The sequence below is a fragment of the Branchiostoma lanceolatum genome, chromosome 3, assembly GCF_035083965.1.
Source record: "Branchiostoma lanceolatum isolate klBraLanc5 chromosome 3, klBraLanc5.hap2, whole genome shotgun sequence".
Classification (NCBI taxonomy): domain Eukaryota; kingdom Metazoa; phylum Chordata; class Leptocardii; order Amphioxiformes; family Branchiostomatidae; genus Branchiostoma; species Branchiostoma lanceolatum.
The window spans coordinates 24,035,461-24,057,741 of record NC_089724.1 but is presented as its reverse complement, the minus strand read 5'-3'; the positions used below and the strand labels follow the sequence as shown (position 1 = coordinate 24,057,741).

Sequence of the window (22,281 nt, the reverse complement as noted above, 5' to 3'; positions counted from 1 at the left end):
ACCAAGTCTATTCTGCTAATCTGTTAACTGTGTGCCAAAAAACACACTGCTGATTTGGTTGCCGATGTGCAACATCTAGCACATTTGCCACTGAGAACCGTTAAATTCTTTTTATTATTTATTCACAAGAAGATCAAGTCATCCAGCAGGCTGCTTTTCATTGAGGTAATGAGGTAAGAGGTGAGTTCACAGTAAAGGCCTGCCATACTGTTATGAAATTTATATCTAACAGGATTTGTGCAAAATACACATGAAATGCATACAAATCATGCACTAAAAAACACAGGCCTGGGATATTTTATACAAAGACTTTTGATGAGAAATTTTCACTTCAATTTTCAAAACATTGTAATCTATTGTATCAGATAATTTTGCACAATGACAGGATCTGGAAACAATATATCTTAGAAGTGCTAGGTGTCTTTGAATTCATACCCAAACTTCTTGACGAGTTTCTCAAAGATTTTCTTGGTCTTGAATCTGTATTTTCTCTGGTAGTCTTCTCCCCACGACACCAGACATTCTACCTGGAAGAACAAGAAACAACCAAATCAAACACATGGACAAGCTTCACACGAAGCCACAGTGAAGGTTTCATGCTCACATTTCACAGAAAAACTGCATATAGAAGGAGCAAAAAATCTGCAGACCAATCCCAGATAATTTTTTATCCTCCAATATGAAAGCTTTTAACTAAAAAGAGGTACATGTCGTAAGGTTTGTAATTTGCTTACACTCTAAGTTTTAAATCATTTCATGTTGTACACATATTTTTGTGTACCTAAATTTTCAGCTCAGTTGTACACCTACATGTATTCCCCAAAATGAATTTTGAGCCCTGTAACTTACCAGGGGCCTGACATGCTGTGCCAGGGTGACGTTGTCCGTGGTCATGACCAGCACCTTGACGAAGCCCAGGGCAGACTTGACCACGTCCTTGGCCTTGGAGGACAGCACCAGGCAGATACTCTCCACCAGCTGACCCAGCAGGCTGGCCGATATCAGATCTGGGAGGGACACAGTAAACAAGGTCATCAACAAAGGGACAGAATTTTCAAATATGAAGGGCGGTCAAAAACTAATGCACTCACTCACCCACCCCGTTGAGGTTGCGCAGAATCTTCCCATGACCAGTTTTCATTTTTGACATAACAGGCTCATTTTTTCATCAAATGAGTTGAAATTTGGCACAGCAGGCTGGCCGAGACCAGAAATAGCCTGGTCACTCCCAAAAAATCATAATGATCTGTCAACACCTTCGTGAGTTTTTCCCCTTTCAAAGTCTCAAGCAAAATTGGCTAAATCAGTTTTTAAAAAGCTGTAAAGGGGGCTAAAACATACAATGTACATCCCTTACTCTCAAATCTACAACTCGAAATCATACTTAGCATGTCCAGAACAAGGGATATCATAACTGGAAGGTCTGAAGCAGAAGTGCAGAAAGCCTATTATCGAACTTGACCTTCGTTCTCACACCTGCCAAAGAGTATACAGAAAAATTTGCAATTTCACAGCCATATAGCTTTCATAATCAAAATGGGCCTTCTAGATGTAGTTGAGGAATCAGACCATGAAAAGAGGATGTCTGTCTGACTACGTGCCTAATATTTTTTTTTTTTGTGCTGTCTGTTCATCTTCTTCCATGACTCACATCAAATGAAAGCTAGAAGCAGGGCTTCCACTTTGAAGCAGAGCCTACTAAAGACTAAGATCTCAGCTTTGTAGCTGTTCTGCTTGAGAGATAGATATACATCAAGTTAAATAGTCAGACCGTGGAGGAAGGATGTCTGCCTGAATGATTTTCCTAAGACAGTAAGAGCACGACCAAAGTCTGTGATCGCTAACGAAAGATAACAGTATTACAGGCTTTGATAAGCAGGATCACAACATGTATCTAGGCCTGAGGATTATGTCAAGGTCTAACATTCAAACTGGAAAGTGATAATATTCATGTACAGTTGCCCAACATAGGAACCCCAATTTAAAAGTTAGATATGGGGGGGAGTGCTTCAAGATTTCAGCACAGTGCAACTTTTCTGATGAATAAAATCCAGTAAATAAAGACATGATTAAATAAATCACAAATATTTAATATATAAAAAAATTGAAGAATGTTCATCCGTTGAAAATTATTGAGAAATAGTACATGTATCATCAAGTTTTTTTAAAGAAAGTAACTGGGATGGGAGAGCGAAAGGACAGTGAAAGAGATATTGAGTCCTGACCTTTAAACCCGTAAATAAGTATGGAATGAGAGGCTAACTTTACCTTTAATTTAAACTCATACATGAGTCTGGAATGAGAGTCTAACTTTACCTTTCATATAAACTCATACATATAAGTCTGGAATGGGAGTCTGACTTTACCTTTAATCTAAACTCGTACATGAGTCTGGAATGGGAGGCTAACTTTACCTTTAATTCAAACTCGTACATGAGTCTGGAATGAGAGGCTAACTTTACATTTAATTCAAACTCATACATGAGTCTGGAATGAGAGGCTAACTTTACCTTTAATTCAAACTCGTACATGAGTCTGGAATGAGAGGCTAACTTTACATTTAATTCAAACTCATACATGAGTCTGGAATGAGAGGCTAACTTTACCTTTAATTCAAACTCGTACATGAGTCTGGAATGAGAGGCTAACTTTACCTTTAATTTAAACTCGTACTTGAGTCTGGAATGAGAGTCTAACTTTACCTTTAATTCAAACTCATACATGAGTCTGGAATGAGAGGCTAACTTTACCTTTAATTTAAACTCGTACATGAGTCTGGAATGAGAGTCTCACTTTACCTTTAATTCAAACTCATACATGAGTCTGGAATGAGAGGTTAACTTTACCTTTAATTTAAACTCGTACATGAGTCTGGAATGAGAGGCTAACTTTACCTTTAATTCAAACTCATACATGAGTCTGGAATGAGAGGCTAACTTTACCTTTAATTCAAACTCATACATGAGTCTGGAATGAGAGGTTAACTTTACCTTTAATTTAAACTCGTACATGAGTCTGGAATGAGAGTCTAACTTTACCTTTAATTCAAACTCATACATGAATCTGGAATGGGAGGCTAACTTTACCTTTAATTTAAACTCGTACATGAGTCTGGAATGAGAGGCTAACTTTACCTTTAATTTAAACTTGTACATGAGTCTGGAATGAGAGTCTCACTTTACCTTTAATTCAAACTCATACATGAATCTGGAATGGGAGGCTAACTTTACCTTTAAACTCATACATGAGTCTGGTGAGGGCCAGTACAGTGGCACTCATCATGTGGTTCGACCCGCCCAGTCCAGCAAACACCAGCTGTAGAAACTCCTCCATGGCATCTGGAAACACAGCAATTAGTGATTGCTGATTAATTAATCAATAATTGGTTGACCAAGCATTAGTTATATATTGTTATGTTGACCCATTGACATGCCTACATCCCGACCTCTATGAAAAGTGGCCCAGATGGCCAAATGGAGCATTTTTGAGACTAAATAAAGGCACAAACAAACAAAGTGATAAAAGGTACATCCGATCGCAAGATAGCTTTATCTATTTATTGATCTAAAGGGTGGTCCCTTCAGTTAGCAAGGTAACTGATTTCCAAGGCAGCCCTTAATAAGCCCTTAAGGGAGCCCTTTTGCAAGATAGCTTGTAATATACAAAAACAGATAACAATTAATAACAAGTTGCCTTGTGTCAGACAATACCCTAATATCAGGCCTTAGGTTCAACGGTTGTCTCTTTCAGCACCAAGGACAGGTGCCGTTTGATAGACAATTGTTTCGCACACTACAGTCGTTGCTATCAAGGACAGTGGGAGCATCCTTACTAGATACATGTAGCTTTAAACAATGCTTGCAATCAGATGTGCGGAGGTACATTGTGACCAGCAGTTTGGTGTAATATAACCAGCTGCTGCCGCGCCGCGTGCATGCAAAACTGGTGTGTTATGCCGAAGGGCATTCATACTGGCTTTACTGATACAGAAAAGAAACACTGTAATTTGTTATGATCATATCATCTTAGACATAGCTTTTGTTGCAAAGATCTCGGGGCTCCAAACTGGGAACCAGCATATACAGTAGCATATTCTTGGCAATTCATTGTGGGTGTCAGAAAAAATAAAGAAACCTTTGTTTTATCACTTGTTGAAAATAATTCGTTTAAAGTAAGTCACAGAATTTGGGTTTATGATTATCGCAATTTTTCAAAACTCAAAATGCAGTTTGTAGGTTTTGCTGACATTCTTCTCAATACAATGTTGTTCATCCAAAATGTACATTCAAGTACAATGTGTCAATAACTGAGAATTTCTGCAATGCAGAAAATTTTCTGATTTGCTGCCCAAATCCTACATTGATTACCAGTCCTACCTTTTCTGTCCTGTGAAGCCCGAGCCCTGAGCCAAGCCTGGCCCATCTCTACCAGCAGGGTGAAGGCAGCCAGTCTGGCTCGAACTGCAACCTCCTTTGTACACAAGATCACCTACAACAAACAAACAAACAAACAATAAGCAACGGCAGCCAGTCTGGCTCGAACTGCGACCTCCTTTGTACACAGGATCACCTACAACAAACAAACAAATAAACAAGCAATAAGCAATGTCAGCCAGTCTGGCTCAAACTGCAACCTCCTTCGTACACAGGATCACCTACAACAAACAAACAAACAAACAAACAATAAGCAATGTCAGCCAGTCTGGCTCAAACTGCAACCTCCTTCGTACACAGGATCACCTACAACAAAAGAGATTAGATCATAAGCAACACATTTCAAAATCAAGCCTCTAGGGGGCCCAAAATCTTATCATTTGGAGGTCTCATCAAGACCTAGCGACATACCAAATATCAACACAATCCATTTAGGCCTCCTAGAGTGTTGACAAACAGACACACACAAACTCTAGGCGAAACATACCTCCTGGCGAAGGTACATGTACATGCAAAAATTGCAAATACACCTCTTGCAACTGGTTACAATATAGAAAATGACTAATTAAATCTTCACTTACTTAATGTTTTGGCTATCTGCAACCAAATCATTTTTGCAATAAAAAAAGCAGTCTACATGTACTGGAAAGGTACCAGGGCTTGAAGGTTACATGGCATTCATACTTCTTATCTATGCTAACAGAGACAGCCGTTTCTTACCTCTGGAAGTATTGCCTTGAGAAAGTCCTCCCGATCAGATGGTAGTCTCTTCACCACATAGATCAGGCATTTCAACCTTGGCTGTTACAAAAAAGGTCATTTAAAGTTATTGACTGGCCATGTTGCAAAGTGCAATGTCTCCATTTTTTTAATACACCCACCTGTGCTGTAGCTAGGGAGTGATGTATTGTTTTTGGCATGCCTGTACAGATCTTTCTAGACTATACATGCAGTAGGAATATATCTGATTCCTCATCTTGTAATCTTTTTATGTCATACCCACCTCAGAAAAGTTAACACACATTTCAATGCAAAATGCACCAGGACTTTTGACAATTTGGTGTCCTAAAAAGAACAATTTTTTGATACCGAATTTGGAGGTTGGAATTGATTTATTTCCAACCTCCGAATTGGGTATCAAAAGTTTTTATAGCGAATATGCGAAGAGAGTTCGAGTTTTTCTTTGAAAGCCCATGTGATACAAGTTGAGATAGCATAAAATACAGAATGGTCGGAAACACTTGTATCGAACAATAACACAAACACTGTCTGGTGTACAAAAGCAGATGTACGTACAGCCCTGGCAGGTGACTTGGAGGCAGAGAGTGTTCCCAGCAGCTGTGACTGCAGCTCCCCCAGGTGACTCTCCACAAACTGCTGGCACGACTGGGAGGAACAGGACACCATCTCCTCCAACATGCGGTACGCTCGCTTCTGTACAGTGATGTCCTTGCTCTGTAGAGTAAAGCAATATTCCATTATGTTTGATAATAAATATTAATGAAAAGGACTTATCAGGACTGTCATGATTGTAAAACTATGATAGAAAATTATGTTTTTTGGCCAATTAGAGTTTTTTTATGAATAAAAAATGGCTTAAACAAACAAGCTACTGTGAATCCTAAAAATTTTGCATTGGTTTACCTTTCACAGACCTCTCACTTTCACTTGCCCTGGCCAATGGACTACATGTAGTCCGAATCTATGTCATTTCTTTTTCTACATTTCTCACCACCTCACCTCACCTCACCTCACCTAACCTACAAATGTATCCCTTGACCTCATATTGGGCCGTTGAGGCTGTCCTCCTTCATTTCTCATTAGCTACCAAACAAAAAAAATCATGTGCAAGAGGAGGGTAGAAGCTTTTAGGTAGAAAACTTTTCCTGCACATGATTTTTCAGTTGTTTACTATATTACATTTGAATGTCAGGTCTTCTTTGTTGTGCAAATAAACAATTTAATAAACAAACAATTGACCCCACCTGTAACAGTGGTGCGGTGATCTGGTAGGTGCTTGCCAGCCTGGTTTTGTCGACATACGGCACCAGGGCCGCCATGAGGCTCCTGATGCCGTTCTTGGCGTACAGGGTCGTGTCTGGCGCCTCCATCCTCTGCGCAGCCTTGTCATGCAGCTCATGAACAAGCTGGGAGGACACAGACAGTTTGTTTAGATTAAAATAAATCACAAAACTGTTATCTTATTCAATTTAACCTGTAGATATACAGATAATACATGTGACCTTCTTCGGTCAATGTTGACCATGGTAAAATCCTAATTGATATCAGGCCCCCACAGCTTTGGCTATGGCTAAACAGTCATATACGATTATAGAAATGACAGTCTCTGCCGCATACATTTGTACAACATGTAAGGCATGTCTGTAAGCTGACTAGTCATGATCAGGTTAGTTGCAAAGTTCTTTTTTTCTGGGTCCCCTTTTCTTCTGTGCTGTGCATCACTGTCTAGCTTCTCCTAATTAAACCTGTACTGCTTACTAAGAAAACATACCACGAGTACAAAACAGGAATACAAAGTTGAATTACTTTTCAATAAGTGTGGTGGGATTGAAGTATGGCTCACCTCAAGCACAGGATTAACATTGTATGTCCCATCTGGGACGACGTTCCTAACTGAAGCTGCATGTATTTTCACCTGAGTCGAGTGTGGTTTAAAGTGCCTTTCCCATTAGGGCACAACATTGGGACCTGCTAGGGATTCAAACCCAAGTCAACAACCCTAACCACTAGGCCACCTTGCCACCTACGTTGGGGGACTAAAGCTTTATCAACTGTCGCACTTATCGAAAAGAGTAGAGGTCCTTCCCGGTGTGAGTGGTTCAAAACCTACAGTCCTATGGCCGCACATGGGTTTGCCCTTTGTAATAGCCTCCGGTTAGTTGGGCAACCCTGGCATGTACATGCTGAACCAATAAATGAATAAATAGATAAACTGTTGCCCACCTGAGCTGGTGCTACCGCAAGATAACTCTTGATAGTTGCCAGGACAGGCAGAACTGTAGGGTCTCCCTCTTTCGGCTCCGTGGTGTAGATGTTGAACAGGATGGGCAGGTAGTTCTTAGCAAACCTTCCCAGCTCCTTCTTATTCTCTTCTGTAGAATCAACAACAGGTTTATCAATTACAAATTTGATTGATCAAAGCATCAAAATATGATGTACACATCTAGACAAACCCGTCTATAGCAACAGCTATAGACAGGATTCTTCATGCTTGGCTCAATGGGAAAAATGACCTAAGGGACCATCAAAAAGTGGTCACGTTGGCCAGGTGGTCCTTATGCAGAAGTTGTCTCTAGTACAGGCAATATGGAACATACAGTGCATAAGCCTAAATCTAAACTACAGAATGCACATACAATTAGTTAGAAAACATAGTTACCATTTCTAACAGAACAAGGTTTGTTATAATTAAGTCATTAATCTGAGAGACAAGCTCTTTACCTGAGTCTGTGCTTTTGGAGAGTAGTGTGCGTAGAGCCAACAGAACCATGTTCCGTAGGTCAGGTCTGTCAGTGATGGCCGACCCCAGGATACGAGCTATGCCCTTGAAGGACTGTTGGAGAGGACAAATCAGAAAGCAGTACAGGTCAGTTGCGTGGACATATTAATAATAGTTTATTGCAAATTCATGCCCGTAGGCTAATTGCATTTTGACAACAGTGTCGAAATACAAATGTAAGGTAAAACAAAAGGTATACATGTAATACAAGACCATTCTATATTGCTATTCTACAGTAAGTTTCTATATCTACGGTACTAATGCGGGGTTTGATATCTTCTCTGAAAGCAGTGGAAAATAAAATGTCCCACACTTTCAATGATGAGTGGGTTGGAAGATTTTAAAAGGAATATGAGTTTCTGTGTATTTCTTAATCTAGAAAAGTTCTTGTAGATTTTGGATACTTTCGTGAATAATCTGTTTCTTTCGGCTTCAAATTCGGGACATTCGCATATAAAATGTATTTCATTTTCCACTGCTTTCGTTTCACACTGTTTACATGTTATCTACAGACTGCTTCTATATACCTACAGAATACATACATCTGAATGACCACTATTATCAATTGTCAAATGCACTGCTGAAGTGTGTCTTGTAGTTGCTGCCCATTCTTGATCCCTTGCTAACCTTTTATTTCTAAATGTCTGAGAAAAAATGAATTTGTTCGTTGTTACCTGTGCTAGATCAGTGGGTCGTGTACAGAAGCCGGGCAGTGCAGACCAGATCTGGTGCTGTAACGTGTCGTAAGCCTTGGACAGGACTGACTTCCCTTCCTGCTGGAGCTCTAGGGCTGGGGGGGAAAACAGACACACTCAACTTTACCTTAGGTGTAGTGTAGTGTAGTGATTAGGAAATGTGTATAACTTAAAACATTCATTGTGTAAGGAAAGTAAGTAATACCAGATGTAGAACACATGCCCACTTTAGTCGATAGTTCTGTCAAGGGAGTAAGATGTATATCAAAATGCTTGATCACAGTTCCGGCTCCGACGTTGTGGTTTCTGAGTGTTGACCGAGAACACTACATTAGGCATTCAAGTTGATCCGATTTTTCTCAGGCTTCTTTTCCAACTTCTATAACACAGGCTTTTTGTAACATTACTGATTTACATAATGCTGTACTTAATATTAAACCCATGTGCAAGATGTAACTCAGTACTAACTTAAAAGTTAAAATCCTCCCACAACATTATTGATGTATAGGGCGGTGCCCATCTCCGTTTCATAGCCCTGGGCCACACTGTGGTGCAATCACTGTAGCAGGGGGCTAGTCCACTGGCAGTGAAGTGTGTTTAACTTCCATACTGTTTCAGAAGTATGTACCATTTTTATAAAGTCTTTGGTATGACTCAATGCGTCTCTTGTCCAGAGGTGTCCTACCTGGGGCTTGAACCCCAGTCCTTCTGGTCCAAGTAATTTGAACCAGATGTGGTGAGAGGCAGAAGGCGCAGACCACTACACCAGAGGGACACCCCCGTAACTCAGTACTAATAGATGAATTTGTCAGTTGGTCAGTCAAAAATGTCCCCTTCCCTTACCCCTTGTCCTGAGCTGTGCAGCTAGAGGCAGGAAATACTTGACAAAGTAGCCCAGTTCTGTGTCCCTGACATGGTCTCTCATGACGGGCAGGATCCAACTCCGGGGGAAGTTGATATCATCAGACCTAAGATCAACAGTGTCAGTTAGCAACAACTTTTATCAAAATTAATGTATTACTGTAAATGCAGAAATGTTCACAGCGGTTTTATGTTCACGGCGAAACACAAACTTAAAACCACTGCAAACATTTTTGTCCAATACTGTAGCCGTACTAGTATGTGACTAAAGCATTGCCACGAAATTAAAACTACTGCGAACACTCCATTTTCCCATAAGCCCGAAATAAAAAACACGCGAAATTAAAATGCATTTACAGTGCTTATGGCAGAAGAAATACCTATGTCCATCAAAACTGCCCAAAACTGACCATTCAGGGGACCGAGAGAATCTGGTCTATATGTTGACAAGTGGCCATGATAGACGGGATTCTTAATATTTGCTTGTCAATGAGAGAAATTATCTAGGGGACCACTAAAAACAAATGGTCACATTGGCCAGTTGGCCCTTATTTAGAAATGGGCACTTCTTGTAGAGGTTTGACTATAACCGCACACTTGTCAAGATAACAATGTCAAGCTCATTTTGGAAAACATTGAAAAACATTCTGCAAAAATCATACGGTCACCCAGTTGTTATAATAGCTTTTGGACATCATATACATTTGTGTTTGTTTCATTCTATACATCTTAGAGTGTAACATACTTAGTAAGCACATACATGTACATGTAGAGTTCCACCACTGAATACCTTTCCCATCAATATATCATTTGTTCACTACTATGTGAAATGATGTCCTAATTTTCATAATTCATTGTCTTAATAGCTCGACATCACGAAGAAATTTTTGTATTGGCTTGCTTTTCTGCATCTGAGAGTGCGATAGAAGTGAAACTTACTCGTCCCCTTTAATCTGCAGTGGTACGGCCTGCAGCACGACCCTGGGCCCCATCGCTCGCAGCGCGGCGCCCATGGCACGGTCCACTTCCTGGGTGTGGGGGAACTTGTGGCTTCCCCGCAGGTCTGCCAGGGATACCAGGCACTTCTGCATCAGGCTGTGGCAATGCTTTCCTAGCACCTTCAGGTACAGAGATATGATTTTTTAGTATGATGTGTCTGTGTCTTCAGGGATCCTGCAATTCTGTAAGAAACTGCTAGGAGGCAGTTCTGCATCAGGTGCAGGCTGTGGAATCGCTTTCCTAGCACCTCTAGGCTCTATGTACAGAAATATGGTTCTTTAATATTGCGGGTCTGTGCTTCAGGGATCCTGTAATTCTCTCTGAAACTGCTAGGAGGCACTTCTGCATCAGGCTGTAGAACACTTTTTCCAGCAGCTTTATGTACAGAGAATATCATCCTTTAATATTGCAGGTCTGCGCCTCAGGGATCCTGCAATTCTCTCCAAAACTGCTAGGAGGAAGGCTATGCACAATGATCAAAATTTCTCAAAAAGAGATTGGCAGTGCTTGCACAAAATCATTTTGCCAATTGTGAATGTTTTTAAAATTTACAAAAAAAATGCTATTTAAAAAAAATTGCTACTTTGCAAATGCCTTTCACAATTAGGTGCAGTGCTGGGAGATACCGCTTTACAATATATCAACCAGTTGAACACATTATCAGATATCTACAAGTATCTAGCACATACAAAGGAAGATACATAGAGAATTCAAAACATTGTCATACAGTACCTCAAAGAAAACTGCCAGTACTTGGATGACCTTCCCCCATGCTGCATGGTATCTGTACTGTAGCCCTGCCTCCACACAGCTGAATATACAGGCATACATGTAGGTGACATAGACAAAATCTTTACTTATTCACCACACGGTGGTCAAAAAGGCCTCGATTTTTCCTAACTTGGAAAACATGAATATTGATAAGGACTCGATGTCAATCACTCCTTTCACTATTGGCAACAGTAGCTGATTGGTTCACACTTTTGCAGGCGGGATCCAGATTTGTTTTGGTTGTACCAAGCCGTGCAGCATTTTCCTCGCGAACTTGTCCTTTTCAAATGCGCGCCTAGTCTCCGCCCCTATTGTTCTCCGGTTAACACATAAACAATACCCCAGTTTTCATTTCAATCAATCCCACGCTCAAGCTTCGTACAGACACCATCGTTTCAATTCTTCCTGAGCTAAATTTTCGTCCATCTTACCACACAAAAAACTAAAGCCACTAAGAAATCGCAGTTTCCGTTATAACTCACTGACATTCCCGGGTTCTTGATTCCGCGCCTGACCGCTGGAGACGCCCCCGGGCCAAACGAAAAACGGCATTTCCTACGCACATTATCTGCGCCTTTGTTTAAACACACAGTCAAAATTAACCCATAGAATTCTGAAAAATTATTGACGAAGTCGAATGTTTTTATTTAAGATAAACCCCGTGTGAAAACGTGCGGCCCGATAACGCAACGCTCCCCTTTATATAGGGCGTCTTTGATCAGGAAATCGTGACGGTACCGGCGTGTCTGGCCCTGTCCTACACAGCGACTCATGGTCAATAATCAAAACCTACGTTTTCCGAATTAGTAACACATCCTTTTTAGTAACAAACACCTTACGTTTTCGTCATTTTTTGTAATAGAACAAGGTCAAAGTACGTAATTCAATACGCGTGGTAACAACGCTCACGCCAGCGTCTGAGATTGATGTGCCGAATGTTGCGCCGACATAACGTTACATACAGGCTTTCTGACGGCTATGGTTGAAAAATAAAAAGAGTGCATTCTTATGAAGAGAAAATTATAACGAAATACACATTAAGTAAATCAAATGCTGGGAAATATGAAGGCTGCGTTTTTCTTTGACAGCAGAACTGGATTGACGCGGAAATTTCTTTTGTTTACAATTACCGACGCCACGTCTGTTTTCTTCATGAAACATACTTGTGGGTCTCAATCGAGTCAATGTATTTTTACATTTCACCCACGTGTCTTCCAATCCGAAAATGTACCATTTGGGTGTACAGTTATATATCATTAGAAAGTGTACTCGTTTCTATCTCTACAAACTCCGGTCACCCGGTCGATACAATCATAACAATGTTTCAATTTCTAGTACTGACACAACATTTTCATGAAATGTCTTCTATGAAAGTTTTTGGACGATTGAATCATTCTCACAGTTTGCTTTGCAGTACCAAAAAAAAATGAAGAATAAATGATATACTGATTTCTTGAGAGGAGTGAATGAGAATATACTATTGAGGTCTTTGGTAGTTGAAAATCGCGGGCAATTGTCTCGCTTGGGCCGGAACAAATACAATGGCAGTATTTCTCGCTCATTTGCATCTGGCTTGTGACAAGGCCTGGCGAAATCTTCTGATCTTCGCCGACGCCTTCATTATACTGGCCAAACATGTCCTTTCCACCACGTGTACTATCTGAACATAGCGTACGCTTCATATTTTGGCCCATATCTTTTGATCTACAAAGGATAATTTGACAAAAACACCATGATCGGAAGAGCAAAAACGCGCCCCAATTTTAATGACGTAGGCTGTCTGTTCCATGGTGGCTCACGGGAGATATGGAAGGGAATGTGACCCAAAATTCTTCAAAATTTCGTAGAAAGATTTTAGATTTCACAGACATCGACTCAAGTTTCATAGAATTGAAAAAATATTGGTATAAACATTGACTAGGACTTCAACTAATGTTTAGTACGTAAATCAGAAAAAAATCCTTTGAGCAGCGGCTACAAAGTTGAAAGTTCAATCACCGGACGTAGCCTGGCTTACGTTCTCCTAAATAATGTACTATTTTGAACGCAGTGTATAGCTGTCACTTTTATTCTTAAATGTATTTGAAAAGCCAACATATCGTCTCTGTAGGTACTTGTTTCTGTTTCTTGACCCGACCATCGGTTCATGCGTTATTTTGAGATACATTTTGTACCGTGTACTGGTGTAAAGCTATGAATGCAGGGTCCCGGTGGGTACCCCGCGGTGCGGGGGGCGGAGCAAATTTCCATAGCGACGCGGATTTTTGCTTGACGACCGTACCACCGTGCCATTAACACATTTGTTAATCAAGTCAAGTTTCTATCTAAAAAATAAACTTACTGACATATGGGTATAAATCTGTATTACAAAATGTTACCGGTAGGACAGTGCAAGGCTTTCTTTTAATTTTGCTGCTCGGGACGGACAAACATTCTAACCATATTGTCCCAGTTTAGAGATGAAAATTAACCATTTATGACATTCTTATATACAAATGTAGCAGGTCATCAACACTGCTAAAAGACTTTGACAAAAACAAGCTAAATCCACAAGAAATTTACCCCTCAAAAATGCAGGAAATGTTACGTAGCACTTTAGAGGTACAGGGTCCAAATAAAAGTTAATCGCCCAACTGAGAAATCTAAAATTAGAGCTGAAGAGAGCCCTGGCACAGTGACTGAATGTTGCTTGTGCTCACCCAAATATCTTGTGTACCGGAGTCTGAGATCCTGATGGTGCATTGGTGACAGACACTGCTATTCTATCTGCAGAAGGCTCCACACATTTCTTCAACAGGTTCTGTAAAGTACCATGATAAATGTCATAAAGTATGCTACTTGTTTCATCGGGGTTTGGACTACAGAGCGCATATAAAGACAATACCGGTATGCACTTAAATTTGCGCACCTAAATTTGACCTGTGCTCCTCTTTTTTTTTTTTTTACATACTTGTAGTATTACATACGCCGCTGTTGAAAATATTAATACCGGACATTCAGACATGTTGTTGCAATTTCTACTGGCGAGGACACCCATTTTTTTCTCTCAATTTTGGGCGCATTTCACATTGCAATGTGTTTTTTTCAGGTGGGTGCGACATAAATAAAATATCGCATCACCACCTGGCCTTCAAGCGATCCTGCCCGCGGTCGGGCTGGGACCTTGGTTGATACTAAATACAGTCACTGTGTTGTATTCTATATTTATCCAGCCTCCACACATTGCGCTCGCACCGGACATCAGGGTTTTTTCTAGAAAAAAATTGTGAGTGATCGGAGCGACCAAGCAGGGGGATGGTGTGGGAGGGGGGTTTCACAGTGTGGAGTTTTAGAGACTTTTAAGTTAAAATGGGACCCTGTGGGGCAAAATTAGTGTCCTAGAAGCATCTCTGGTCAATCAGAATTTTATGCTTGTCAGAGGATCTGCTCCTCAGGGTAAGGGGGCGCATGGTCAGGGCATGAAGGCACACCCGTTCCCCTCTTTAGATGAACCCCTGGGACGTTCCACGACTGCCTACCTTCATGGCGTCCGCAGCTGAGGAGACGACGGCTGGTTTCTCCGACAGCAGGCACTCCATGGAGGCGTGGAACATCCGGGGGAGATGCGACAGGCACAGATCTGCATTCATGCTGGAAATGCGAGGAAATGGATTATGATTTTATTCATATTTTGGTTGTAAAGACACACCACTTTTGTACAGACTGAGTACAGATTAGAATTCATGCTGAAAACACATGTATGAGGACATGGTATGTACATGTATAATACCAGAATGTAAAGCCCCTATCTCACTGGACATGTGGCATGTTGGCGGTCTCGCTGCGTCCTACATTGCACTTGACTTTATAATAGGAATATCATGAAAAACGTACAAGGAAGGACAGCAAAACACAACAACTATTCAGCGAGATACATGTAGGGGCTTAAGGCTTGGTCCACTCACACCTGGATGAACCAGCTTTCATGATCAGGTCATAAAAAGCCATGACCTCCTGATCTTATGTCCGCTAACCTAGCCACTAGGCCTTACGAGGCCATCTGACAGGTCTATGACAAAAATCAAACATTCAAAGTGAAAACTTACCCAACTAGGTTGACATGAGCCTCTCGCATCAGAGTGAGCCAGGCCTGTGTCGGCTGGACATCATTCTCACCCGGCTGGTAGTCAAACAGAGCCTACAAAACGAGATACATTTAGTAATCATAATGTTAGTACTAAGAAAGTTAACAGTTTCTATCAATGACCTACCAACCTGATGAATAGTTTAATCAGTTTGGTAGCTATTCATCAGGTTGACAGGTCATGGCAAAATAATGTTTTCGTGACACAACCTAATGGAAATCTACCTGCCCAGCATTTTAGTACAACGTAAGTCTTCAGCTGCGATATACCTTCCTCCATTTTACACAGTTGTTGAGGAGTTACTGAAATGTCACCATTTTCTCTAGGTTGTGCTACCAAAACATTATTTTCCAACTTTAAGGTATATGTACATTTTGAACTTCATACTAAACAACAAGACAACAAAAAGGTGATTTGGAAGTAATTTCAAAATTCAACCATTGGAAATGTCAGACAGAAAAGGTCTACTGTATTGTGTGTTGTGGTGTTTGTTATGAACAGAACTTACGGTGACGATCTGTGCGTTGAGTTCTGGAGACAGATGTTTAGGCCGTGCTCTGAAGAAGGCATGTAGAGTCTTCATGGATACAGATGACACCAGCTGCCGACAGGTGGAAAAACATGATGTTAATACTTATCCCTAACTGATAAGTATTATCAGTAAAGTATAAGTAATGATATTAAGTTATGATCAGTTAATTATAAGTATGATAAGTTATGATCAGTTAATTATTACTATAAGTTATGATCAGTTAAGTATAAGTATTAAAACTTATGATCAATTGAATAAGTATTACTTATTTTCAATAAGTTATGATCAGTTAAGTGTGAGAGTTATAAGTTATGAGCTGTTAAGTGTGAGTATGATAAGTTATGATCAGTTTTAAGTAAAGTACATTTTTATGATCAGTGAAGCGTAAGTATGATAAGATATGATCAATTAGTATAAGTTTTGATCAGTTAAGTAAAGTATGCTAAGTAATGATCAGTTAAGAAAAGTATGATCAGCGAAGTGTAAGTATGATAAGTTAGGATCAGTCAAGTATAAGCATGATGAGCATTATCAGTTTGTGTAAGTGTCAATGAATCAAACCTTACAGTCCAGTCTTATGCAGCTTGTAAACTTTCTATACAAAAACTGTTGAGCACAACAAACAAGAAAAATGCTGCAAAAAAATACAACTTTCTTGCCAGAACAGCTGTATGAAATCTCTAATACGAAATATAAAAAATATGTTTCGCATGGCAACTTGCTACTACAGTATAATTATATTAAGTATTTTTCCATGCAAATAGGGCAATCATGCATTTTAGGAGAAACAAAACACTTACAAATGTATTTAACACATGAAAAATTCTGCACTTCTTTAATAACCTATTTAATCAAACTTCACCAAGTTATGTCCTATGTAATACTGACCACATTTCCCAAAGTCATGACCTTGAGGATGGTTTCACAGATGGACTTGACACTGGCCAGGGGCAGGTTGGGAAGGATGTTCTCCAGAAGACCCAGGATGTACATGGTCTGTTTGGCCTCACCTCCTCCTGGTGAACAGAGTTCACAGAATAGAAATAACAATATTTTAACAAAAATGCTCCTGCAGTCACAGAACAAGCTGCTAGGTGGCTCAAACCTAGGTCACTTTTTCCAGTGCACAAGAGCTATCTATTGTTCTGATGTGGTGACTGTAGCATTTTCAGATTCCGCTAGCCGCTAGTGGGCCTAAAATTATTTTGAGGTTTCATCAAGACCTACCAAATATCACGGCAATCCATTTGGGCCCTCTTGAGTTATATTGTTATATTTTTTCTTTATGCTGGACGCCCTAACGCCCTGCTAGCTAACAGCCTGTTATCCGCTATACAAATCCACACAGGCACAGACCTCCGCACTCTTCCATTTGCTGGATACAGAACTTGGCCGTGGCGGCGGCGGCAGGGTGGTGCGGTGGGGTTTCCTCACGTGTCATGAAGGGGCTCCCATGCAGGATGCCGCAGACCGCGTGCTGGGCTGCTTTCCTCACCTTTAGGATGGGACAGAATTTTTTTTTAGACTAAATCGTTTATTGACAAAGAAATATGATTAAGTTACAGATACGTGTACACCACACAAACATTGGTACACGGAAAACAATAATCTACGAAAGTCAACAAGTTGATAAATAAATAAAGCCTCCTTGCATGTGAATGTAAGATAGTTTTAGCTTATGTGATATCAGATCTGTGTGGAGCAGAGTGGATTGTTGGTGCACCCTTACGTCTGTCTTTAATCTTGATTCTAAATGCACATCGGCCACTACAACAGACAGGTAGAACCCAGTAACTCAGAGTTAAAATCCTTTCCACATCTTCTGTTGTATAGAGGCAATGCACATTTCCGTCTATACAGCCCTTGGGCCTAGTCTCTACCAGACTAACCGTGCCGGCTGTAGGGAGAACATTTGCCGGGGGACTTTGGCCATGGAGGGTTTCATTCGCAGGCATATTTGACGCTCTCCATAGCCGAATCCCTTCATACAATTGACTCTATTAAATGGCCAATTTCTACTATTTTCCCAGCGACCCGCGGAGGCTGGTAGAGCCTACCTTGGGCACCACAGGCCACTAGAGAAGGAGGCTAGTCCACCGGTAGCGCTGTGTGTTCAACTTCCATACTGTTTCTCATAAGTTATGAGTCCTTACCCTGGGCTTGTCACTAATGGTGAAGTTGAGGAGCCCATGGTAGAGCTGGAGGGTGGAGGCTTCACTCCAGACCACCGCCTCCTGCTGACGAAGCACCACACCTAGACATACCACTGTCTGGATGGCAAATAAAACAGATTTATCCATTGATACTTGCAGTTGAAGGCTACAGAGTTTGACATGTATCTTATTCTATGACTTAAGACTTGTATTGTACCTGCTACAAAAATAAGAATGGTGAAAAAATGAAGAAAAAACTCAAGCCAAACAGTTCTTGACATGCAGCATTTTGAATTCATTATTTGTCACAATTTTCTGTTTCTGCAAGACAACAATGCTGAAGACTAAAATGTGTTTATGACAGTACTAACCCATCTGAGTATGGAGTGTGTTGTTGTGTTGATGTTGGCTGCCAGGACGTTCATCAGAGACTTACTGATGTCAGAGAACCTGCTCTGCAGAACTGCACTGGGTACCCTTGGAGAAATAACACAACAGGACAACATAAGTAATAGTTGAGATTTAGGCACAGTCAAAACTGCCTAAGAAGACCACTTGGGGGACCAATACAATCTGGTCTATGTGGACTGGTATAACAAACCTTCAGCGCAACACACCAGCTTTACAAGCACACAGTGAAGTGCAGCAGCTGGTTATACTACACTGAACGACCTATCATACCTAACTTAGCATTGTTTAACCTTAAGCACACTGAAGTAGCAATTTGGTCTATCAAGTCTATACTGCTTACAGGGTTAGACAGCAGGAAGAAGGTTAAAGCTATCTAATGAGGATGCCCCACAGTACTTGTAGCCAACAAATTCCACTTGGTGATAATTCTAGGGAAAAAGCTTTAAACACATCCATCCTGCATTGATAACTTTAAGGTATGAATATTTCTTGTTCTTTTCTGAGCTTGTATCATAATATCTAGGAGTTGGTATGACCCCAATTTTGTCATTTTGTGCACAATTACGGAACACTGGGCACACTTACTTTTTCATGACCAGAGCCAGGAGATATGTTACAGCAGACAGAGATTCATCACCCTCGACAGTTTCCAGAGCTGTCATCTAGAGACAAACATATAAACCACATACTGCATCATCCACTGTCACTCATTATCCAAATCTAATAATGGAGCACTCAACAGAGCTACATTGTGATCATGCAATTATCATTATGTTTACCTTCAAGGAAGGGAAATATTGTTTTTGCTCAGTTTCTTCTTCTCCAAACAAATAAGGTCAATGACCTGGACCAGAGGGCTGTCACCATGCTTGCTTGTCACCATGGTTACTGGAAATGTAGCAGACTCCCAGTGGTGTTTGATTACATAATGTAGCAAGTGGCAGGACAGAGCCGGTCACCATATATATGAAAGTGTTTGAATACGAATAAACAGAGCAGCAATTTGTTATTAATTAGGCTAGCTCAAGTAAAAGTAAACATTACAATATCAAACAATACTGTAGTCAACCATATTGGCTTAAAATGAACAAGCAACTTAAGAAACTCAGTGTAGTTTTGCTGCAAAACTGATGCACAACAAAATAATGGGTGCACAGTGATTAGACAGAACAGGCATTGCTCTAGCTGTATATTGCAACCCAACCTTACGAAATAAAACCATATTGCAGGTCTGAAAGTTGGGGAAACAAAAATATACAGCAGTGACCTTAAAACCATTGGAACAAATTAAAGTAGAAATACAGGTGCAAACTATGCATTAATTTTCAACATGGCCTTCAGGGAAAAAGGCAAGAAAACAACAATAATTTAAGAGTGAGAAACAGATCAACACAAAAGGAATTTGTTGTTATAGTTCTTAAAGGGTGGAAATGAGAAAGGCATTAAAAAACTACACGTATTGTAAATAAAGAAATGGTTGCGGGAATTTAATTTCGCACTCGCCGTAAGGAGAAAATGGAGTGCTCGCGGTTGTTTTAAGCTCGTGTTTGAAACATTAGTAGCGCTACAGTCACACAATAGAAGCTGAACAGCTTTAACCGCGAACATAAAATCACCGCGAACATTTCTGCATTTACAGTAAGTTACACTGCCAAAGACATATCTTGTAGCTGTTATAGCACATTTACTACATCAATGTGAAACTAAAATCTAGTGTGGGGAAAGTCGTGCCTTTCCCAAGAACACACCACCTAGCCAGTAACGCCAGGAATCAAACCCAGCACCAGGTCTCGATCCTGCGTCTGCTTGCCTAGCCACTCAGCCATTTGACGCTACACTGAACGAAAGTAAAGAGTAAAAGGAATCTACAAGTCTTAGGAAATTTCTTACGAGAGCTGCAAAATATTCGGTCTCCGTCTCCTTTCCTCCCTGTGACTTGATGACTTCCGTCACTGCTGCCAACACAGCGCACACCTGTAGAAGTAGTAGTAGTAGTAGTAAACCTTTATTTTTCATGGAAGGCCCTGTCGGCCAGTACATATACATATATATACAAGAGAGAAAGGTACAACAGAGCTTTCAGTAAACTAAGATGATATGCAAGTCCTAATGCAACATACATATACATGTATACCTTTGCTCTTACTAGTCTTAGGTCCCATCTCCATCGATAGAAACCATTGCATTTGGGCAATCAAAAATCATTGGTACTAATTTAGATCACGGAAAGAACATTGAGAGACCATCTTAAGACCTTAGAGATCATCAAGAAACCAAATTGGAAGAACTTGGAGAGATCACTGAAGGATCCTGAAGGTCACTGAAAGATCAGAAGAGATAATTGAAGGACCTTGGGAGATCATTGCAGGGTTTGACAAGTCCTGATTAACTGGGGCATGTGAAAGTGCTTATCAGGCCAGCAGATGTCGTCCTATACTGGCCTGATTGGGCCAGTGCAATGTTTGGACGCTCTACACCATTTTTCTGAAAATGAATTACAAGGCTTGCCCCTTGTAATAGCAATAGCTAGTCGGGCAGCCTTGGCTGCTGTACATTGTACGCAGCCGAACAAATAAATAAATAAATAAATAAATAAGTTACTAAATATCCATATCTTGGTACATAAAGCATTAGATTATTGGACTGAAGATCATTACAAGACGTTGGAAAACCTTTGACAGATGTGAAATTGTTGGATGCTAAACAGTCTCTCAATGCATATGGTCTCCCATTTGTAGAGCTGCCATCCATTCCACATGACCTAGTCCGTGCCTACCTCCTGTGCCTGTGCTGAGTTGGACTGCCAGTAGCGTTCCACCTTGTTGAAGGTAGCGTTGGTACAGTCCGACCAGGCGCTGAAACCGGTCTTGAAGGAGGCGAGCGTTCCTCCCCCCACGCTCTGCACATCCCCCTCCCCCATGGCCACATCCCCCTCCCCATCCTCCACAGCCTGGTTATGTTTCTGTAGCGCCGACTCCGTCAGGTCACCCTTTCCTGTGGAAAACAGTCAGGAAGACATTCATGTTTTGGTACAAAGTTCTCACATAGGTATATGATATAGGTATACATGGTTTACGATTTGAACTGCGCATGCGAAAGGTTAGACTAACGTGAAGGCCCTTGACATGTAAACTTACAAGTTCTTGGTTTGACCATGCTTGATATATGTTTAGACATTTAAACTTTAAATTAAAGAGGCCTGTACAAGGGTTCATACAACTCTGAAATTATCATAAACTTTCCCTGAAATTCTTTATACTGCTACCTTATGACAAGGAGGTAACCTGATGATGAGCAGTTACTACCCCCCCCCCCCCCACCACACACACACACACACTAAGTAAGTAACTGGAGCTCCCTGCACGCGAGAACCTAGGTCTACGCATATTACAATTCTATACAACGCCGATACATACATTAGCATCTATACAAGCGTTACTACTTGATCTGGGTGACACAAGAAAAATTTGTCGCTGTTCCAACAATTCCGTGGAGCTCATAATTTCCGTGGCGTCTGCTACACTTCGCCCCCCTCCCACCTCACCACACCGTGTCGCGTACCTTGGTTGTCGTAGTTGAAAAATCTGTTCCTTGCGGCCGCACGGTGACTCTTTGCGTCCGGGTTGGAGCTGCTGCTCTGTCCTTTCCGCCATCGCTTGCCTTTCCCGGCCTTTAGACGTTTAATTTTGGTCATATTTCTGAACGAAACGTACGTGACCCAACTTTAGATCGAGTCAGCACATGCACATGTGCAACTCAGAGTGGCTGTAAACATAGCACAT

General features: G+C 40.9%; 1 protein-coding gene across 1 annotated transcript in view; it reads right to left on the bottom strand.

Annotated features, from left to right (window-relative positions):
* LOC136431151 (RRP12-like protein) overlaps window positions 1-22,264 on the bottom strand; it is a 33,647-nt gene extending 11,383 nt beyond the window's left edge. The window contains exons 1-25 of the mRNA XM_066422418.1: window positions 22,061-22,264; window positions 21,276-21,493; window positions 20,390-20,473; window positions 19,085-19,161; window positions 18,460-18,565; window positions 18,089-18,205; window positions 17,292-17,430; window positions 16,824-16,951; window positions 15,912-16,004; window positions 15,365-15,456; window positions 14,798-14,909; window positions 13,979-14,079; window positions 11,241-11,319; window positions 10,449-10,627; window positions 9,492-9,616; window positions 8,628-8,743; window positions 7,896-8,007; window positions 7,398-7,546; window positions 6,419-6,580; window positions 5,730-5,888; window positions 5,154-5,234; window positions 4,377-4,488; window positions 3,231-3,338; window positions 850-1,007; window positions 436-527 (exon numbers count right to left, since the gene is read on the bottom strand). Coding sequence (XP_066278515.1) covers window positions 436-527; window positions 850-1,007; window positions 3,231-3,338; window positions 4,377-4,488; window positions 5,154-5,234; window positions 5,730-5,888; window positions 6,419-6,580; window positions 7,398-7,546; window positions 7,896-8,007; window positions 8,628-8,743; window positions 9,492-9,616; window positions 10,449-10,627; window positions 11,241-11,319; window positions 13,979-14,079; window positions 14,798-14,909; window positions 15,365-15,456; window positions 15,912-16,004; window positions 16,824-16,951; window positions 17,292-17,430; window positions 18,089-18,205; window positions 18,460-18,565; window positions 19,085-19,161; window positions 20,390-20,473; window positions 21,276-21,493; window positions 22,061-22,193 — 3,032 coding nt within the window. The 5' untranslated portion in view covers window positions 22,194-22,264. The remainder of the gene's footprint in view (window positions 1-435; window positions 528-849; window positions 1,008-3,230; window positions 3,339-4,376; window positions 4,489-5,153; window positions 5,235-5,729; window positions 5,889-6,418; window positions 6,581-7,397; window positions 7,547-7,895; window positions 8,008-8,627; window positions 8,744-9,491; window positions 9,617-10,448; window positions 10,628-11,240; window positions 11,320-13,978; window positions 14,080-14,797; window positions 14,910-15,364; window positions 15,457-15,911; window positions 16,005-16,823; window positions 16,952-17,291; window positions 17,431-18,088; window positions 18,206-18,459; window positions 18,566-19,084; window positions 19,162-20,389; window positions 20,474-21,275; window positions 21,494-22,060) is intronic.
* Window positions 22,265-22,281: the final 17 nt, after the last annotated feature.